Raw genomic sequence first — 21713 nt, 5'->3', positions numbered from 1 at the left:
AGAAAGGCAGATTTGTATGTTTTCAAGGCCAGCCTGGTCTTCATAGTAAATTTCAGAACTAGGACTACATAAAGATACCCTGTCTCAAAAGAAGCCCACTTGATGTGTCTTGGTTAAATAATACCTGCAGTTATTAAAAAGGCTATTTAAACACATTTCATCTCTGTGATACCAAACAAATAACATGTAACAAGAAGAAGCAGATAAAATAATTTATGCTTTTTTGTTTCTTTGTCTAGTTTTTGATAGTGCTAAAGATGGAACCCAGGGCCTGTACTTGCTAGGCAAGTGCTCAAGTACCCAACTACATCTTCAGCCCCAGACAGATGGTTCTTTCTCTTTTTTGTTTTTGGTTTTTTGAGACAGAGTTTCTCTATGTAGCCCTGGCTATCCTGGAACTCACTCTGTAGACCAGGCTGGCCTCAAATTCAGAAATCCACCTGCCTCTGCCTCCCAAGTGCTGGGATTAAAGGTGTGCACCACCACACCCGGCCAGACAGATGTTTCTTAGAAGTGTTTAATATCTTTAATTATTCAAGTCAACATTTTAATAGAAAAATGTTATTTATTTTATATTTGCCTATTTAGACAGTAAAGATTCAAAGAAGCCTTTAGAAAAAAGATCTCTATGCACGGATGAGTTTTCTAAACTTGGGAACAATAAAAGGACTTCAGCCACGACACCAAGTAAGTCTGTACACAAATCAAGCCAGCAGCTGCCCTCCTTTAGACTCTTGGTGGATAGGCAGTGGTTCGCAGCAGCTAACATCTCAGATGTGGGGGACCAGGGCTCGCGATCCACCATTGCAGGCTCCTGGCTTTGGGACTGCGCACCTGATCCTCAGACTGATTTTCTCAATGGGGGATGGCTGTAATTCAGGCTTCAGTGGGTTGGCATATGCCAACTTGAGAATATGTTTTCCACTACTTAATGCCTAACACATCAAATAGCACACGGAAAGGCTTCAATAAATATCTGATGATATAACATCTGTGAAATACTAGGTCTATGTTGTACTCAGCATTTGGGAGACAGAGTCTTGGTTACATGGTTTGGACAAGCCTGTCTTATAGTGTGACATTCTGTGTTAATACACCAAAAAGACAAGAACAATTTTCTTATGGTGTTTGAGACATAGATTATTATATATTTATAGTAGAATACTGTTCATCATGTATTCAGTAATTGGAGATGGAGAGATGGTTCAGAGATAAAGAGCGCTTGTTGCTCTTGCAGAAGACCCAAGTCCAATTCTCAGCACCTACCTAGTGGCTCACAAAACCATCGGTAACTCCAGCTTCAGGGCATCTAACCCTTTCTTCTGACCTCCTTGAGCACCAGGTATACAAGTCATATACAAACATATGTGCAGACAAAACATTCATACATATAAAACGATAATGAAGAAAGGAAGAAGACATACAGTAACGGAATAGGGCAGGGTAGAGGCTGACAGACTACTCCTGCTCGCCATGATTAGTTCTAAATCGTTTGACCTAAAGTTTTTGCCTTTTGGTTTTCTTGAGACAGGGTCTTAATATAGCCTAGGGAGCCCCAAACTCACTGTGTATCCAAAGCTGGTTTTGAATTTTTAATCTTCATGTCTCTTCCTACTATGTGCTATGTTTATAGGCATGTGCCACCACATTCAGCATGATGTTTAATTCTTTTTTTTTTTTTTGGTTTATTTATTTATTTTATTTATTTTTTTATTAGGTATTTTCCTCATTTACATTTTCAATGCTATCCCAAAGGTCCCCCATACCCCCCCCCATGTTTAATTCTTAAGGGGATTAAAACAAAAGGAGACAGAAACCATAGCCTAACATTTACTGCCTGACCCTGCATGGAAATCCTTAACTCAGTGCTTTCTCGGCATATAAACTGTCAATTTTCACAAGCTAGAGGGATGAACATGTGCTTAGGAAGCCCTGGACTTCAATCACTCACACACACACACACACACACACACACACACACACACACTATCAGTCTATTTAGTAATGATTAAATAAAGGCCCTTTAACTAACTGGATTGGAAAAAGACAACTCTTTTCTTCTTCAAACCAAGATGTCAGGGAATTGGTCACTGGGGACAGTGAACATTTGATGATCTCTAACCTGAGCATGCTTTGCCCCAAGTCTGTGAAAGCTGAGTGATCTGGAATTAATGTTTTAGCCAAGATGATATTAAAGTTGAATGTCTAGAGAATAAAGAGAATAAATGTTGATAAAAACACAGGGAAGATTAAAATGGACTTTTATCTTTTATCTTTTTTTTTTTTTTTTTTTTTTTTTTTTAGCTTTTTGAGACAGGGTTTCTCTGTGTAGCCCTGGCTTTCCTGGAGTACACTTTGTAGACCAGGCTGGCCTCGAACTCAGAAATCCGCCTGCCTCTGCCTCCCAAGTGCTTGGGATTAAAGGCGTGCGCCACCACGCCCAGCAATGAACTTTTATCTTACTAGTTCTCATACTTTGGAATGTTCTAGACTTTAAGAAGCTTCATGAGGCTCATTTTAAGAAAATGGAATCCATTGATGAATATATTGTGAGGAAAAAGAAACACCTTAAAGAACACAGTTCACTTAATGAACTAAAGGTATGCAGACTAAATGCATGGTTTTTATTGTTTATTCATTTTGTTTTGTGTGTTTTGCCTATATGTATATATGTACCTGCCTGGTTCCCATGGAGATGAGAGTCGGGTTGAGTTCCCTGAAATAGGAGTTAGAGGTGGTTGTGAGCTGCTATGCATCCTGGGAACTGAACCCCGGTCTTCTGGAAGAATATTTACTACTCTTGTTTGGTTTTTGGTTTTGTTTTTTTTTTTTGGTTTTTCAAGACAGGGTTTCTTCGTGTAGCCTTGGCTGTCCTGGAACTCACTCTGTAGACCAGGCTGGCCTCGAACTCAGAAATCCACCTGCCTCTGCCTCCCAAGTGCTGGGATTAAAGGCATCTGCCACCACGCCGGGCTGAATATTTAGTACTCTTAACCACTGAGCCATCTCTCCAGCTACATCTTGTTCATTTGTGTTTGTATTTTTTGTTTTTTGAGACAGGTTTTCAAGGCCAGCCTGGTCTACAGAGTGAGTTCCAGGACAGCCAGGGCTACACAGAGAAACCCTGTCTCGAAATACAAAAAAACAAAAAAAAAAACCCAAAAAACAAAGATGATAATGGTGGCACAGGTCTTTAATTCCAGCACTCGGGAGGCAGAGGCAGGCAGATTTCTGAGTTCGAGACCAGCCTGGTCTACAAAGTGATTTCCAGGACAGCCAGGGCTACACAGAGAAACCCTGTCTCAGAAAACCAAAAAAAAAAAAAAAAAAAGGAAAAAGAAAAAAAGGGGACTGAGTAGAGCTGGAGAGGTGGCTCCTCAGCAGTGAAGAGTGCATGCTAGCACTGACTGTTCTTCCAGAGGACCCAGGTTCAATTCCTAGCCCTGTATGGAAGCTCACAACGGTGTGTGACTGCACTTCCAGGGGATGCAACACCGTCTTCTGCCTTCCCTGGGCACCAAGCATCACATGGCGCATGACATACATACACGCGGGCAAAAACCTGTACACATCAAATTAATCCAAAACTAAAGAAAAAATAAAAACATTTACTTGGCTGCTTTTCCAGAACATTGCTCTTCCTTTTATTTTTCGTTTTCTGTTTTAATAGTCTATGTTTATCTTGAGAATAGCGTTGTAGGTCTGTAGTCCAATGTAGCCTTGAGATGTCTCTTGGTGAGGCTGCCATAGACTCCTGGTTGTCCTCACTCCACCTTCCAAGTGGTGGGCTTACAGGGATGTACCACTCCACCCGGCTTGAGAACAAGCTATTACCTCAAAGTCGTATTGTGTGTGTGCTTCTGAGGGTTGGCTCTCTCCTCCCATGTGGTTGTGGGGAAGGAACACAGGTCTCCAGGCTTCTGTCCTTACCCACTGAGCTAGAGCTAGCCTGCAGCCTGAGACCAAGATTCTAAAATGGCGTTTATTCTTCTTTTCAAAGCAGCTTGACAAAAAAGGGATCTTGACCCCAGTTCCTCCAAGAGGAAGACTCTCTGTACCCTGTACTCCTGCCAGGCAGCAGTGCCCACAAGGCCACTCCGCAACTAAAATGAATGTCAGGTAAAACGATTTTCTCTGAGAAGGTTACTTGGGTGTGTATGCACATGTGTAAGTCCAGGGCCATGGGTGTTAGACAAGGGCTCTACCACTGAGCTACACTCCTCGTGTTCAGATATGTTTGCAGTGTATCCTGTGTGTGTGTATGTGTGTATCTCTGTGCCTGTGCCTGTGTGCATGTCTGTGTGTCTCTGTGTGTGTCAGTGTGTCTGTGTGTATGTCAGTGTCTCTGTGTGTATGTGTGTGTGCCAGTGTGTCTATGTGTGTGTTTAGGTTTGTTGGATAGAGGACATCCTCCAGTTGTCATCACAATCCATCTATAGTTTTTGAAGACAGAATCTCCCACCAGCCTGGAACTTACCAAGTAGGCTAGTCTAGCTGGCTCACCAGCGCTAGGAGTTCACCTGTCTGTATTTCCCCAGTCCTAGGGGGACTATTTATTTCAGTGATGAAACACCATGACCAAAAGCAATTTGAGGGGGAAAGGGTTTGTTTGGCTTACACATCTACATCCATCTTCATCCTTGGAGGAGGTCATGACAGAAGCTCAGACAGGGTGGAAACCTGGAGGCAGGAGATGATGCCACGGAGGGGATACTGCTTACTGGCTTGCTCCTCATGGCATGTTCAGTCTGCTTCCTTATAAACCCAGGACCACCAGCCCAGTGGTTACACCCAGCTCAGTGTCCCTACCCACAAGTGGCTGGGCTCTCCCCCCATCATCAGTCACTGATTAATTTATAGCTGGATCTTATGGAAACATTGTCTCACCTGGGGTTCCCTTCTTTTAGATAAATCTAGCTTGTGGCAAGTTGATATAAACCAGCCAGCACATCACTAAGATACATGTCTGACATTCAGCCTGAGTAGAGAGTCCTCATTTATATCACTCCACCAAATGAGATCATTCGAGGCAGCTGCTGCCACCAAAGCACCTGGTGATGGTCCAGGGGTCTCATTTACAAGCTTAACCTTAGTTCCTCTCCGTACAAAGACTCATATCTTTCTCTCCATTCTTGCACTTAGGTTTTCAGCTGCTACTAAAGACAATGAACATAAGTGCTCACTGACCAAGACACCAGCCAGAAAGTCTCCACGTGTGACTGCACCTGGGAGTGCTTCAAAAGGCCCGGCTGTGCTCAGGACACCCAAGTCAAAGGCCACTGAAAGGACTTCTACTGCAGGTAAAAGAAAGTTTTTTAAATCTGTAACTTCCCCAAATTAAACGTGCCTCTTTCTCTAACGTCTCTACATATGTATAAAGTCAAGTGCAAAACCATGATAGGATATTTTTCATTTACCCTGGTGAAAGAAATGCCAGAGACATAAGCTAAAAACCACACACACCTGCTACAAGCTCCATTCTATTGAAAAGGAGTCCTAGGACAGTGACCCTTCCTGAAGTACTTTCAGCCCTTCTAGGACTCAGATTTAAGAAAAAGATCTTGGAAATCAATCTCTGTGGTCCTCCATGCCTTTGACAGGAACAGGCTTCCAAAGCCCAGGCTTCACGGACAGGTTCGGCAGTGGGACAGGAAGATGCTCTCAACATCTATCTGCTCTACTTAGGTGCCACCTCCAAGCCCCACTAACGGGTTTTGTTTTACTTCTTTTTGTGTTACTGGATATTGAACCTGGGGACTTACGTGCGCTAACTACTTGCCTGACAGTGAGGTTCATTAAACCCTGCCCAGGTGCAATAGTGATGGCAGGACGCAAATGAAAATGTGCACCGCAGTAGTAGAGACTTACATACTGTGTGCAAGGCCATAGATTTGATCACATGCACGTGCGCTCGCTCTCTCTCTCTCTCTCTCACACACACACACACACACACACACACACACATACATTCACACCAAGATTCTCCTTACAGTCTCCTTGAAAATGTCAGTCTGATAGCTTTGATTATACAAAAATGATTACTAAGTGGGCTGGAGAGATGACTCAGCAGTTAAGAGCACTGGCTGCTCTTTCAGAGGCCCTGAGTTTAAGTCCCAGTAACCACATGGTGGCTCACAACCATCTGTAATGGGATTTGATACCCTCTTCTGTTGTGTCTGAAGACGACAGTGTACTCACATACATAAAATAAAAATAAATCTTTTTTTAAAAAAAGAAGAAGAAGACAACAAGAGTTTAAAAAAAAAAAAAAAAAAAAAACTGATCACCAAGTCCCTAGGGCAGAGCAATTGATATTTCAGGTTGAGGAGAGCCTCGCTGGTGGTGGTGATTGGTGTGGAGACAGGGTTTCTATGTGGATTACCAGCTTAACTGAATAGTAAGACAGAAAATTAAGCTCAGGGCTAGGGAGATGACTTAGTGAGTAAAAACACCTCTCTTTGAAGCACTGGACCGGAGTTCGCTTCCTAGAGCCCTTGTCTAAAAGACATCTGGATGCAGTAACATGTTTATTATATCCCAGTGATGGGGGGACATAGACAGAATTCAGTCTCTGGAACTCAGCGGCTGGCGAGACCCAGACCATTGTGAGAGATGTTTCTCAGAGAAGTGGATGATTCCTGACCTCAGAATGTGCTCTTGCTTGCTCTCTTCCTCTCTGTGTATCTCTCTCATACACACGTGCAGTGCAGAGGTGAAAAGAATAAGTGTCCAGAATTCTCCTCCTTGTTGACCTCTCATCTGGCCCTGTCTTATCCTTACCCATACCAGCATCAGCTGGCAAACATTCTGCCTAGCATTCTAAACAGGAAGAATTGGCCTGGGCAGAGGTGGTCAGAAAAAAAATGGCTAGTGTCTATGTCATTTTACCAAGGGCTGTAGCCTGAAAGCACCTACCTCACAATAATAAGAGGGTTCAAACATGCTCAGAGATAAAAGACACGAAGCCCAGACCAAAACGGTTACCTCATTCTGCTAAGTCATGCAGGGTCTCATTAAAGTAAGATGGTACTTTGGTTCCCCACCCCATTAACAGATCTGAATTTTAACTTTTTTTCTGTGACTTTATTAACTCAACAGAATGTTTCATGAGTCAAACTTATTCAGTTATTTTAACAGTGTTTCAATGGTATGGACATAGTTCAGGTTATCCCCTAAAGATATATGGCTGCCTCCAGAACATATCACACACTATGGAAGTATAATTTCTTTCAGAACAGGATTAAGATTAGTGTACTCAAGGGCGAACCCTCACCTCTGGCTCTCACCACCCCCACTCTCACACCTCCTGCTTTTGAGCCATTACCACAATAGATAACTTAAATTCTCTTTTGTAATTGGTTAGCTAGGTGACTCTTGATTTTATCTCTTCCTTTACAAATGTTAACATTAATTATGACTGAGTAGCTTCCGCTGTGAAGGGAAAGAAATAAAAATGTGGTAGATAGTTGGTGCTCAACTATAGCAGTAAGGCTTGATAAATTATACCATCCTCATTTTTACTCTATGATATAAACATTTACATTACTAGATAGTAAATAGCTTTTACTAGTAAATAGAGCTACAAATCTTTTTGCCCCTATTTAATTGCTTCTTTTTCTTTATTTGAGAGAGGGGTTTCACACTGTTCCAGGCTGTCCTGGGATTGATATGTGCAGCCCGCACTGGTCTCTATGTCACAAGTCTTCCTGCCTCTGCCTTTTCAGTGCTGGGATTATAAATTATAAATGTGCTAGCTTAATTAGTTAATTTTAAAAAAAATGTTTCTCTGTGTGTGTGTGTGTGTGTGTGTGTGTGTGTGTGTGTGTGTGTATGTATGAGTACCCTGCTGCATATACATCCATATGCCAGAAGAGGGCATCAGATCTGATTACAGATGGTTGTGAGTCACCATGTGGTTGCTGGGAATTAAACTCAGGACCTCTGGAAGAGCAAACAGTGCTCTTAAACATCCTAACCATTGAGGCATCTCACCAGCCCCCTCACCCCCTGTGTTTTTTTGTTTTTGTTTTGTTTTAGTTTTTTGGTTTTTTGGTTTTTTGGGTTTTTTTGAGACAAGGTTTTGATGAGTAACAGAGAGAGCCCTGGCTTTCCTGGATTTGATTTGTAGACCAGGCTGTACTTGAACTCACAGAGATAGATCCACTGGCCACTGTCCTGCGATTAAAGGTGTGTACCACCATGTGCATCTGATGAATGTTCTGTAATTCTGTGTATTTATCTGTGAGTAGATAGAGTCAGCTCCCCTGGAGCTGGAGCTAACAGGAAGTTGTGAACCATGCAAGGTGGGTGCTGGGAATAAACTCAGGTTCTCTGGAAGGACAGTGCAGGCTCCAAACTTCTCTGGCCCTCTTTTCATTTTTTAATTTGCTTTTGAGACTGGATCTTGTGTAGCTGAGACGGGTTTGAACTTCTTGCCTTTACTTTTCAAGTGAAGCTGTTATCATTGTGCCCTGTTGTCCCCATGATGGTTATATATGTGGTGGAGAAGCAGATCCAATAGCCCTCTCAACCCTGGGCACGGGCATGCACGTGTTACACAACGCACATGTAGGCAGAACACTCATACATGGAAAACAAATCGAAGAAGTACAGTTTTAATAGAGGACTTTCCAGTCTGTGTTCATTCAGAGATGATGCACCTAACTCTCAAGAGACTGGAGGCCCCAGGGAGTTTAGAGGACAGGTGGGGTTGAGGTGGGGGCATCCACATAGAGACAGGGTCGGGTGGGGAGGAGGTGTGGGTGGGATATGGAGCAGTCGAATGGTGGAAGGGGGGTGGGGAATGGAATATGGAGTGTAAAAAAATGAATTAAAATTAAAATTTAAAAAAAGAAGTACAGTTTTTTTTTAAAGATTTATTTATTATTATATCTAAGTACACTGTAGCTGTCTTCAGACACCCCAGAAGAGGGCGTCAGATCTCATTATGGGTGGTTGTGAGCCACCATGTGGTTGTTGGGATTTGAACTCATGACCTTCAGAATAGCAGTCGGTGCTCTTAACCGCTGAGCCATCTCTACAGCCCAGAAGTACAATTTTAAGCTCTATATTTTTTGTTTCAATAATTAAGTTCTTTGAGGCCACGCGTGGTGGCTCACTCCTTTAATCCCAGCACTCGAGAGGCAGAGGCAGGTGGATTTCTGAGTTCAAGGCCAGCCTGATCTATAGAGTGAGTTCCAGGACATCCAGGGCTATACAGAGAAACCCTGTCTTACAAACAAACAAACAAACAAACAAACAAAAACTAAGTTCTTTGATGTTTTGTTTATTTGGGCTTTTTTGTATTTCTCAGTTATTACCCCATTCAAGTTGATGACTGAAGCAACACAGACTCCAGGTTCTAGTAAGAAACCAGTATTTGATCTCAAAGCAAGCTTGTCTCGTCCCCTCAACTACAAGCCACACAAAGGTATGTGGGATAGTCTGGGAGGGCAGGGCTACTAGAAGACTCCAGAGCTCTGCATGAAAGCTGGAGGTGTGTGTTGTATGTGTGCGCATGCGTGTGTGTGTGTGTGTGTGTGTGTGTGTGTGTGTGTGTGCTGCTGGCAGGCATGAGGCTCTGAAGTCTATATCCAAACACTACAAGAGAAAAGACCACTCTGTGACTCGGAGGAAGTCCCAACATGCAAAGTTCTGACCCTGCTTTCACATGAATCCCTGAGCTAGAAGATTTTCCATTAAGCAAAAAAAAAAATTGATCTGCTTTACAAATTTGTTTTGTTTTGGTTTGTTTGTTTTTTTTTTTTTTTTTTTGGTTTTTCAAGACAGTGTTTCTCTTTGTAGCCTTGGCTGTCCTGGAACTCATTCTGTAGACCAGGCTGGCCTCGAACTCAAAAATCCACCTGCCTCTGCCTCCCAAGCACTGGGATTAAAGGCATGTGCCACCACTGCCTGGCTTTTACAAATTTGTTAACCAAAAATATAAGTTGTCATCAGATCAGTGTTAGCTTAAAGGTAGCCTGTGTGAACCTTTCATGTTTGGCTACTAAGAACAGAGTAGACAATTATCTGTGAGTTTCTGCTCCTTTCTTTGTTTGAGGCAGGCTTCAAGTATTCTAGTTGTCCTCATATTTGCTCGAAGCCAAGAAGGACTTTGAACTTCAGAGTGATGGATTTTCACTTCACTTATTATTTTTTTATAACATTTTCGTTCTGCTCTTAGTAGTTTTATATATCACATTCACTTTATTATGTGTATGCAGTCTTTGGTGTCCGACCTTTGCTGTGCTGTTTTGTATGAAGAGTCGGGGTTTATTATGCCTCACATTTGGCGGTGGGTATAGTTCATTTTGGTGGCAGAGGCGATGTGGCAAGAGCATGAGGCTGGCCATCACGGTAGTTATAGGAAGATTCAGTCCCACATGGCAGGGGACACTGCGGCAGGAGCAGGAGGCCAGCCCTGCACATTGCATTGGCTGAGAGCAGTGAGTGTTTTTAAGACTGCATCTCACTGTACAGGCCAGGCTAGTGTGAAACTCCCTCTTTATTCCAGTGTGCCCTTGAACTCATGGCTATTCTTTTCCTTTGGCTTCCCAAGCTGTGGAATTAGTAGTGAGAGCCGCCATGCCCAGCTATGAAATACACTACAGTAGCCATCATCTTTATAGTAGATCTTTTACCTAATTCTAACCCTCTCACTGAAAAAGTCTTGAGGACATTAAAGAAATGGCTTGCCGGGGAGTGGTGGCACATTCCTTTAATCCCAGCACTGGGGAGGCAGAAGCAGGTGGACTTCTGAGTTTGAGGCCAGCCTGGTCTACAGAGTGAGTTCCAGGACAGCCAGGGCTATACAGAGAAACCCTGTCTCAAAAACCTAAAAAGAAAAAAAAAAAAAAAGAAAGAAAGAAATGGCTCAGAAGTTCTTAGCACCTAATACTCTTGCAGGGAACACAGGCTCAGTTCTAAGCACCCATACCAAGTAGTTCAAAGTGGTCTACACCTCCACTGGCAGGGAATTCAACAGCCTTTTTGGCTTCCGTGGGCACCTGCATGCACGTGGTACACATAAGATTCAGCAGGTACACACACAAATTAAAACAACAACAAAAAACCATTGAGCTGGAGAGATGGCTCAGCGGCTAAGAATATGTATTACTCTTCCAAAGATCCCGAGTTCTATTCCCAGGTCCCATATCAAGTTGCTCACATCTATCTATGATTCCAGTTTGTCGAAACTCACAACTCTGGCTTGCAATAGCACCTGCTCAGACAGACATATACAAATTACTAGAAACTTCTTTAGGGCTGGCCAGTGGTAGCTGGTAGCACATGCCTTTAATCCCAGTACTTGGGAGGCAGAGGCAGAGGAAGTCTGTAAATTTGAGGCTAGCCTGCTCTATAAATCAAGTTTGAGGACAGCCAGGACTATACAGAGAAACCCTGTCTCAAAAAAACAAACCAAAAAAAAAAAAAAAGAAAAGAAAAGAAAAAGAAAACCTTTAATATATTAAAACTATTAAATGCTTCTTTAAAAAGAATAATATTTTGATATTTAACATAATTGTAAGATAAATTATTTGGTTGTAACTGCTCTATTTGGATTGTTGTATAATTAGTTTAAAAGTGATGTGTGCTGTCTGTCTGTCTGTCTGTGTGCCTCTAAGTGCACTTGCCCAGGGAAGCCAGGTGCTGTCCAGTCTCCTGGGCCTGCAGGGACAGGTGACGTGAAGCCTCCTGACATGGGGCTGAGAACTGAACCTGGGGCTTCTGCGCAAGCAGCAGACACTCTTACATCTCTCTAGCCACCCATACTGGGGACTTTTCCTGTGACTTCCTCAGAGTTAAAAAAAAAAAAAAACAAAAACAAAATAAAAAGATGACATGTGCCAGGCGTGGTGGCACACACCTTTAATCCCAGCACTCGGGAGGCAGAGGCAAGTGGATTTCTGAGTTGGAGGCCAGCCTGGTCTACAGAGTGAGTTCCAGGACAGCCAGGGCTACACAGAGAAATCCTGTATTGAAAAAACAAAAAAGAAACCAAAAAAACAAACAAAAAAAAAGATGACACACACCAGTAAGTGGTAAAGCACAGGTACAGCCACTTGCTACCAAGTCTGACAGCCTGAGTTTGTGATTCCTGGGACCCACGTAGTAGGAGAGTCAGCGGCAGCCTGTCATCTGTTGACTTCATACATGCCATGGCACACAAGTAAATGTAAAAAAAAATGTTTGCACTGACAAACCATGTATGACACAGGCCAGTGAATGCTGAGTGGGTGTTGTGCTGCACAGACCTGACAGTCTCAGTTCTGTTCCAGAACCCTTGCTGGAGCAGGGAAGCTCTTCAAACCCGCTGTACTCACATTCATAGAAACACAGGAATAATACAGGGTTCGGGTTTTTTTTTTTATTAAAACACATTTTTAGAGGAAAATATGGTTTACATCTGTAATATGAAATCAAGACTCAGTGCAGGATATACATTTAAATGTCTACATGTAATATTTACAAAACAGTAAAAATGCTGACAGGCAGGCAGGCTGAAAGATGGAGAAAAGGGAGCTGTGAATGATAGGTTGTTAACACTCCTTTTTCTAACCCAGGAAAGCTGAAACCTTGGGGACAAACTGAAGAGAACAATTCTCTGAAGGAACGCGTAAGCAGAGTTACCTTCCACAGGAAAACTTACAAACAACCTCATCTCCAAACCAGGTGCGCATAACTCCCTCACAGCACGGGGCTTCCAACTTCAAGAGAGAACCAGAGCATGCAAGGGGTGGAATGTGAAAGCTGGCTTAGAAGCAAAAAGCTCCAGCCCGTTTTGTGATAACCAAATGCTTGAGACTAGACATTCTACAGAGAATAGAGTTTACTTTGGAATTCTGGAAGCCCCAGGTGCTGGTAGAGCCTTCTGCTGTGTCACAAGATGGAGCATAACACGTGTGCACTCGAGAGTGAGGGGGGGACGATGGTGTGAAGGCTAGGCAATGTTAGACAGTGTTGAGCTGTCTTCCCAACAGCCTCCTCCTGGAATAGCTAATTCACTCCTGGGGCTGGGCATTAATCCCTCTAAGGGTGGTTCCTGTAACCTAATTTTATTTCCCTCTGGCCCCACCTCCTAAAGATTCTATCATCTCTCAATACTGTTACTAGAGTGGGAACTAGGCTTGGGAAAACCTTATTCCAGCCATAGTCGATCAGTCTTCTTCCCAGCCAGTCACTTTTACATCTTTCTTTCAAAGTGAGCTGGGGGCCTGGGATACAGGATAGCTTTTTGTTGTGTTTTTGTTGTTTTGTTTTGTTTTGTTTTGTTTTGTTTTGTTTTGTTTTGTTTTGTTTTGTTGAGACAGGGTTTGTATCCCTGACTGTCTGGAACTCCGTAGAGCAGGCTGGCAGGATTCAGAGATCCTCTTGCCTCTACCTCCTAAGTGCTGGGATTTAAGGCATGCACCACCACCCAGCTATGATAGTCTATCTAAAAACATAAATTTTGTTAAGTATTTTCATTTCTAGAAAAATAGATTCCAAAGTGGGTTTCCACTGCACCTCAAATACTGCTTGCCCAGGCCTCTCTAGGTAATTGAGAGTGTGTTCTTTTGGGACCTGCCTTCCCAACAGGACTTGTAAATATCCCTGCCGACAACCAGTGCTCATGGATGGCCAAATATAAATTCTTCACTCTAAAGCAAACTAGGCATTGTAAGGAGTGAAGCCCCACACAGACCCAAGCCAAGCACAGATCTTAAAGGAGTCTAGGTTTATGGCTTGAGAGTCCCCTGATACAGGTTATCTATCATCTGCCTCTTGCCTATATCCGTTTCCACCAAAACCTTTCTCTACCTATGGGATGACACAAACCTGGACTTTGTTTTCATGACTGTAGTCACTGGACCCTAGGCTAGTACTGTGGCCTGGCTTCTAAGAGTGAGACTTCTCTTCAAAACTTTTTTTTTTATTTAAAGTACCAATGCTGAATTCAGTTGCCCAGGTATCCCCTGGATCTTTTTCCATGTGTGACTTTAGAATGCTGAGTTAACTGACTATAGCCTTTGCAGACAATGCTGACAAATTGGAACCCTTAAGAGTCTAGTGCCACCGGGCAGTGGTGGCTCACCCCTTTTATCCCAGCACTTGGGAGGCAGAGGCAGGCGGATTTCTGAGTTCGAGGCCAGCCTGGTCTACAGAGTGAATTCCAGGACAGCCAGGGATATACAGAGAAACCGAAAAGAAAAGAAAAGAAAAGAAAAGAAAAGAAAAGAAAAGAAAAGAAAAGAAAAAAAGAAAAAAAAGGAAAAATCCAGTACCTAGTAGATGCCATTTAACTAGATGTTAGGCCAGCAGTACATCGTTTACAGTGTCTGTCAGAGAGTCTAGGTTGAGCCTAACATGGAACATGTTTGTCCCTCCTAGGGAAGAACGATGGAAGAGACATGAGCAAGAACGAAAGGAGAAGAAAGAAAAGCTTTTGGAAGCTCGAAGAAACCTGGGTGTGACTAAAGCCCAGTGACCCTGTCTGTTCCTTTACTCTAACTTGTTTTCTTTTGTATGTTTTTTACTCTTTCTCTACTTCAGTCAAAAGCTCTTTTCTATCATAACTTTTGGTCATAATTTGTGTAGTGTCTCTTCTGTGCTATATCTGAGAATATATTATCACCTTAAAATTCATAACTAAAGTAGTTTTCATCTAATGTCTTATACATCTCTAATTTTTAAAAGACTTGTCCTCATTCTTAACAGAGGTTTTTCATGTCAAGGTCCTGATAATTCCGAGGGAGATGACCTGCACCCTTTTCTGCACAAGCTGTAGCAGAATCTTAGCATGAGAAAATAAGATATCGCTCATAGGAAAAGGGAGGCTGGAAGACCACATTTTTGTTCAGTAGCCTGGAAAATCTATTAGTCTTATTGAAATCTTATTTTATCAAGGTAAAAAGTTTTAGCTTATAAGAGCCTTATTCTGACTTTTCATGTATTTGCCTTCTGTCACTCATTATAATCCTAAACTAGAAAACCTCTACTCTCTACTTGTTAAATAAAAGCCACAGGGCAAAGGGTGGGTCTTAGTTGTACAGCACTCATCTATCACACACCTGTCCCTGAACTGTACCACCAAAACCAAAGCTGAGGATTGCTGCTGTAAGAATTACTGTCATTGGCAGACATTTTTTCTTTCAAGTAGTAAAGAGAGAGGAAAGCTGTAAAGGGTGACCTTCTGATCTTTGCTCTGCCGTGTAGAGATTCTGAGATGTGTGTGATGCTTACAATGTTCATAAATAAAAATTGTTCACTGTGATAGGCTCATTGTTTTTTTGTTTTTTTTTTTTTTTTTTGGTTTTTCGAGACAGGGTTTCTCTGTATAGCCCTGGCTGTCCTGGAACTCACTTTGTAGACCAGGCTGGCCTCGAACTCAGAAATCTGCCTGCCTCTGCCTCCCGAGTACTGGGATTAAAGGCATGCACCACCACGCCTGGCGGCTCATTGTTTTTAAGCATAAGTTGCTCAGGATTTGGATGGACATCAGAGATCAGTAAACACTCACACCTCCTCCATCCACTTCTCTCCCACAACTGTTGATACAGGGCTCATGTAGGGCAAACTGGTCCCAAACTCATTTTGTATCTGAAGATGACCTTGAACTCCTGATCCCCCTGCCTCTACCTCCCAGGTGAGTGCAGAGTTAGATGTATAGCACCATACCTGGCTATAAAGAAGTGTTTTTCTTTTTTCCCTTTGTTACTGACTACATTTTGAATCTAAGGCCTTGCAACTTACTACCAGAAATAGTAAGATAACCAGGTTAATAACAGTTCTATTTATACTATAAATCAATAAAGCTAAGCTGAATGTGGTGGCATAAATCTATAGTTTGTCACGTACTTTGGTTGAGTCAGTTTGACATAGCGAAAGCTGGGAAACTGACCGATGAAGCAATGGGTTTCAAAGGGGACTCTCTTCCTGAAGTCTGACATTTTTCTCCCCAAAATTTTAAAAATCATAATATTAATCCTCCACTCACCGTTAGTCTAATGTATAGACTCACGTGCACTCTATTAAGCATTACCTTATAGTAAATGCCTTTTAAGATTGTATTCTAACATAGCTAAAGCCTTTTCCCAGTGTTCTTAGATTCCAGATAGCAACAAGGAGTTTAACCTATTCAATAACCAATTAAGTACTAGTCATTATTTCACCTATCTACAAAAAGAGACTGGAATTCTCACTGAGATAGAAATTCTTATTACAGACTATATTCCATGCCAACAGCAAATTAAGTTACTATACTGAAAAATGGGAATCCTCCAGACATAGATAAGAGTTAACAAGGCCTAAGTCCTTGACACTACTTTACTCCTGAAGCCAGGCAAGGGTTAAAACTCCTCTAGCCCAATTAACTCTAAAGTATTAAACTCAGCCCCGACCCCAGCAGGTGCTAATCTCTAAGATAAGCATAGTCCTTTTGTAGTCACTCCTCTTAGATCTGGAGGGATGCTGATCCATAGTGTAAACTTTGCAGTCACTCCCTTTGCACCTGGGAAACTTCAATGTACCATATCTGTTATGTTTTACAATTTATGATATTCGCTGTAATATAATTAGTCTAAGCTCAACCAGACATTACATTCAGATTCAACACCTCTCTTGTATGCTGGATTCTGTCGTCATCTGACTCTTTGCCTATCTGCTCGAGAGACTCGTTCTTACGCAGGCACAGAAAAAGAAGGTCTGCGGCAATAGTTCAGTACTCAGGAGGTAGAGGCGGGAGGAGCAGAAGCTCACTGTCTGCCTCAGTCACATAAAACCCTGCTTTTTTTAAAAACAAACTATAGAACGGGGTGGTTTTGTTTGTTTGTTTGTTTGTTTGTTTGTTTGTTTTTGAGACGGAGCTTCTCTGTAGCCCTGGCTGTCCTGGAATTCTCTTTGAGGTGTGCACTGTCATGTAAGTAGCAGGTACTCTTACAAAGGACTCTTCAATTTTTAGGACCCAAGTCAGGCAGCTCACAACTGCCTATAATTCCAGGTAAATGGGTTCCCACATCCTTTCTGATCTTCATGGGCATAGCACCCAGCACTCTTGTGCATATGCCCACACATATGCACATAGTTTTAAATATTAAATCTTTTAAAAATATAAATTAAACTGGGTTTGGTGGGTGTACTGGCTAGTTTTATGTCAACTTGACACAGTTGGAGTTATCACAGAGAAAGGAGCTTCAGTTGAGGGAATGCCCCCATGAGATACAACTGTAAGGCATTTTCTCAATTAGTGATCAAGGCAGAAATGCCCCTTGTGGGTGGGAACATCTCTGGGCTGGTAGTCTTGGTTCTATAAGAGAGCAGGCTGAGCAAGCCAGGGGAAGCAAACCAGTAAGGAACATCCCTCCATGGCCTCTGCATCAGCTCCTGCTTCCTGACCTGTTTGAGTTCCAGTCCTGACTTCCTTGGTGATGAACAGCAGTATGGAAGTGTAAGCCGAATAAACCCTTTCCTCTCCAACTTGCTTCTTGGTCATGATGTTTGTGCAGGAATAGAAACCCTGACTCAGACAGTGGGAGACAAAAACACTATGACCAAGGCTTCTTACAAAAGAAAGGTGTTTAATTTGGGGCTCACAGTTCCAGGGGGTTAGAGTCCATGACTACTATGGCAGCAGGCAGGCACACACAGTGGCATGTTGCTGGTGTAGTAGTTGATAGCTTACTTAAATCCTCATGCACAAATAAGCAGAGAGAAAAATGAATGACCAGGACTTTTTGAAACCTCAAAGCCCACCCATAGTGACATACCTCCTCACCAAAGCTATATCTCCCAATCTTTCCCAATCGCTCAAGTATTCAAATATATGAGCCTATGGGAGCCATTTTCATCAAAACCACCACAGGTGGCTCCTACTTTTAGTGGCAAGTATTTTAGCAGGATTGCTGTGCGTTCCATCTCAGCCAAAGCTATATAATGTGGTCCTGTCTCAAAACTACAAAAACAGTGCTTTAAGTCCTAAAGGATTTATCACATCTCAGAAGAACCTTAAGCAATAATCAAACCTTTAGCAAATGGGCCTTTGAAAGGTATTTCATACTTAAACTCTAGTGAAGATTTCTACACTGAAAAACTAAAAAATATTGCTGAAACTAAAGGTTTAAATTACAATTTTCATGTCTCTATAATAACAGATTAAAATGAAGGCATTCAAAATTAAACTGAGTACTTTTTTTTTGATACAGTTTTTCTGTGTAGCCCTGGCAGTCCTGAAACTCTCTAAACCAGGCTGGCTTCAAACTCACAGAACTCACTCGAGGACTAAAGTCGTGCCCCAGCACTCCCCAGCTGGAATACAATTTTAATTAATCCATTTTTTCCTTTTTGTTCTTTTTTTTTGTGCTGAATTAAAATTCATATGGAAATACAAATCAAAATCTTTGTGTGTGTGTGTGTGTGTTTTAAATTTTTTTTCAAGACAGAGTTTCTCTGTATAGCCTTGGCTGTCCTGGAACTCACTTTGTAGACCAGGCTGTCCTTGAACTCAGAAATCTGCCTGCCTCTGCCTTCCAAGTGCTGGGATCAAAGGCGTGTGCCACCACCACCTGGCAATAATGAAAATCTTACAAAATACAAAGGTAAAATACTTCTCAACTTTACTACAAGGTACAGTGATCCAAGTTGTAGTTTTGTCATAAAGATAAGTGTAACAATAAAATTAGTCTATAAGTGTTTATGGCTATTCAGCTCAATAAGGTTCCAAAGCTATTTTAACTTTCTTTTTTTAAGCTTTATGTAATTTTTATGAGTGCTTTATCTACATGTACACTGGAATTAAACTCATGACTCTTAACCCCTGAACCATTTCTCCAGCCCCATAAATTTTATAAGACAGAGCTTCTCTATGTAATCCTAGCTGTCCTGGAACTTGCTTCTGTAAGAGCAGGATGGCCTTAAACTCAGAGATCCTGCTGCTTTTGCCTCCCAAGTGCTAGGACTAAAGGTATGTGCTGCCACCACCTGGGACGAGTAAATCTTTATACTGTTAGGGTCTGAAGTCAAAACAACCCAAGCAGGCACAAGAGTCCAGCAAAACAAGATATTCATTTGAATTAGACAGCAAAAACTGACTAGTCAGGGACAGCTGCACAGACATAGGAGCTGACTGCATCTTCTAATGTTCATCTTAGTCTTTAGATGAGAAAAATTTATTAGACTCAGAATAATATTCAGCCTAACAGAGTCTTTGAACTACAAAACTATTAATATCCGTGCCAAGTTATCCCATCAATGAGGATTTAGGGATGGGGACTTGCTTAGGAGTGTGTCTTTGTGGGACTTACCCTGTTCCCATTGGTTGGGTTATTCGACTAGCCTAACATTCATGGCTCAACTTGGCAACTAGAATGTCAGCTACCCACAAAAATGTCTCTTTCCCTCAAACAGAATGTCAGTTACTTCAGAAGGTTTTTGGAACTTAAACTTTATTTGACCCCTATTCAAAATAGAAGTTCTATTCAAAATGGGTTTGGTTTGGTTCCTTCTTACAATGTGAACATCTATATAAAAATATAAGAGTAATCTTGGGTAAACTGATGACTTCTTAGATATGACATTAAGGAAGCTAAATGTAAATAAATTTACAACCAGTGGGCTAAGGTATTTGCTGCGAAAGCTATTGATGACCTGCATGTGTCCTCTCATGTCCACACGTGCCCCTAAACAAAAGAAGTGTAACCAAATTTCATATTTTGTTTATTTAGGCAATGGATTGGTATATAATATGGATGGTCTTGGGCTCAGTATGGTAGATAAGGCAGACCTAAAATATTTTTTTAAGAATTTTAAGATAGATGTATTGGCACAGGCCTATAATCCCAGCACTCAGGAGGCTCCAAAAAGATCACAAGTTGTAAGCCAGCCACGAAAATGGTAGGAAGACATGGACAAAAGTATTCTCTAGCAATCCCAGCACTTGAGAGCACACTGCAGAAAATCAGAAGCAAAAGGATTTCTGCAAGTTCAAAGCCAGCTTGGGCCACAAAGTGAGACCCTGTATCAAAGTAACAGAACAAAGATGGCTCAGTGGGCTTTCTGTCTTGAATACTCTATAGCACACACCTATAATTCTAGCAATACAGCAACAGGGGAGGCAGAGAGGAAACTCCCTAGCCATTTGCCAGCCAGCTAGCCTGGCATACAGAGTATCAAACAATGTGAAAGCTGAAGCTAAACAGCTGAGATTGTATCCAGGCGGTGGTGGAGTAAGCCTTTAATTCCAGCACTCGGGAAGAAGAGGCAGGCAGATCTCTAAGTTTGAAGCAAGCCTGGTCTACAGAGAGTTCCAGGACAACCAGGGCTACACAGAAACCCTGTCTCAAAAAAAAACCCAAAAAACAAAACAAAACCATCTGAGTTCCACATGCATGTCATGACATATGCATACCTACACCACATTCACATACACAAAACATAAAAATTTGGTGAGAGTGTGGGCAAATTGGAACAGTTTTCCACTGGTAATGTAATTAATGTGCAACTACTCTTTCAAAGGTAATTTTGCACCTTTGGAGAATAGGCCCAGGGCTGTTCACACTCGACAAGCTCTGTACCACTCAAGCGCACCCCAAGCCCTCTATCGCCCCATTTGGAGACAGGATCTCAAGAGGCCCAGGTCGGCCTTAATTCATTCTGTAGCTCAGGCTGAGCTTGAATTGATTAAACGTCTGCCTCCCTCCCACAAGCATCTGGGATTGGAGACCTACCTCCAGGCCTGGTTTTAAACCCCCACCCCTAACTTTATTAAAGTAATGTTTAAGCCTGGTAGTGGTAGCACACGCCTTTATTCCCAGCATTCAGGAGGCAGGTGGATCAGAGTTTGGAGCCAGCCTGGTTTACAAAGAGAGTTGCAGGACAGCCAGGGCAATACAAACAAACCCTGTCTCGAAAAACAAAACAAAAAGTTTAATTTTTAATTATGTGTATTTAATTATGTGTGTGAGTGTATGTATGTGTATACAGGGGCCCTTGGAATCCATAAGAGGACAATTGAATTGATATGTAAATAAAAGATTGGGCTTTGGTCTACAAGAGCTGAGCTATCTTGAGCTCTCTGGAGCCTCTCGAGCAGAACAAAAGGCTGTCAGCTTGAACCCCAGGACTGACTTCAAGCTGTTACTTTTGCTGCTCCCAAACACCCCTTGCTGAGGTTGGTCTCCAAGCTGAGGTTGGTCCTTGGCACTAGGGTGCTCTGGCTCACAAGAGTCTGTAACTCCGGTTTCTGGGAATCCAACGCCCTCTTCTCAAGTTCATGGGCAACTGCATACACATGGTGCACAGACAATACAGGCAGACAAGCACCAGTACACATACAATAAAAATAAGCCTTCAAATGTTATCATTTACTATATATGGGTGTATGCCTGTGCATGTGTGAGACTGGTACCATTGGGGGCCAAAGGATGGCTTTAGAACCCTGGAAATCAATCTAAAATGCTCTGGGCTGCCATATGGGTGCTGGGAAGAGAACCTGGGTACTCTCCCAGAGCAGTCAGCACTCTTACTTGCTAAGCCATCTCTGAGGCTCCCTCTATGACATTTTTAAATGAATGGGGCTCTTTAGCAACCATAGCCTATCTCTCCTACCAGCAACAGTTATGTGAGCCCCTGAAAGTTAGAATTACTAATCTCATGTCTTTGGAAGGCAAGCAATTTCCAAATGACTTTAATCTTCACATTGTTTAGCAGACTCCTTTCCTCAAAGGTCAATTAGGAAACCA

At 42.2% G+C, this 21713-nt stretch overlaps 1 protein-coding gene across 3 annotated transcripts in view; it reads left to right on the top strand.

The window, feature by feature from the left end:
* Positions 1-15234, top strand: part of Nusap1 (nucleolar and spindle associated protein 1) — a 30047-nt gene extending 14813 nt beyond the window's left edge. The window contains exons 5-11 of one of the 3 annotated variants that reach the window (XM_021150752.2): positions 589-687; positions 2491-2600; positions 4004-4119; positions 5143-5300; positions 9314-9430; positions 12564-12672; positions 14371-15234. In XM_021150752.2, coding sequence (XP_021006411.1) covers positions 589-687; positions 2491-2600; positions 4004-4119; positions 5143-5300; positions 9314-9430; positions 12564-12672; positions 14371-14467 — 806 coding nt within the window. In that variant the 3' untranslated portion in view covers positions 14468-15234. Of the gene's footprint in view, positions 1-588; positions 688-2490; positions 2601-4000; positions 4120-5142; positions 5301-9313; positions 9431-12563; positions 12673-14370 lie in introns of all 3 variants that reach the window. The other 2 variants (XM_021150745.1, XM_085834554.1) reach the window with 2 other exon arrangements.
* Positions 15235-21713: the final 6479 nt, after the last annotated feature.

The sequence above is a fragment of the Mus caroli genome, unplaced genomic scaffold (genome assembly GCF_978045245.1).
Source record: "Mus caroli unplaced genomic scaffold, Mus_caroli_1 scaffold_2, whole genome shotgun sequence".
Lineage (NCBI taxonomy): Eukaryota > Metazoa > Chordata > Mammalia > Rodentia > Muridae > Mus > Mus caroli.
This window is presented reverse-complemented; position numbering and strand designations above follow the sequence as displayed.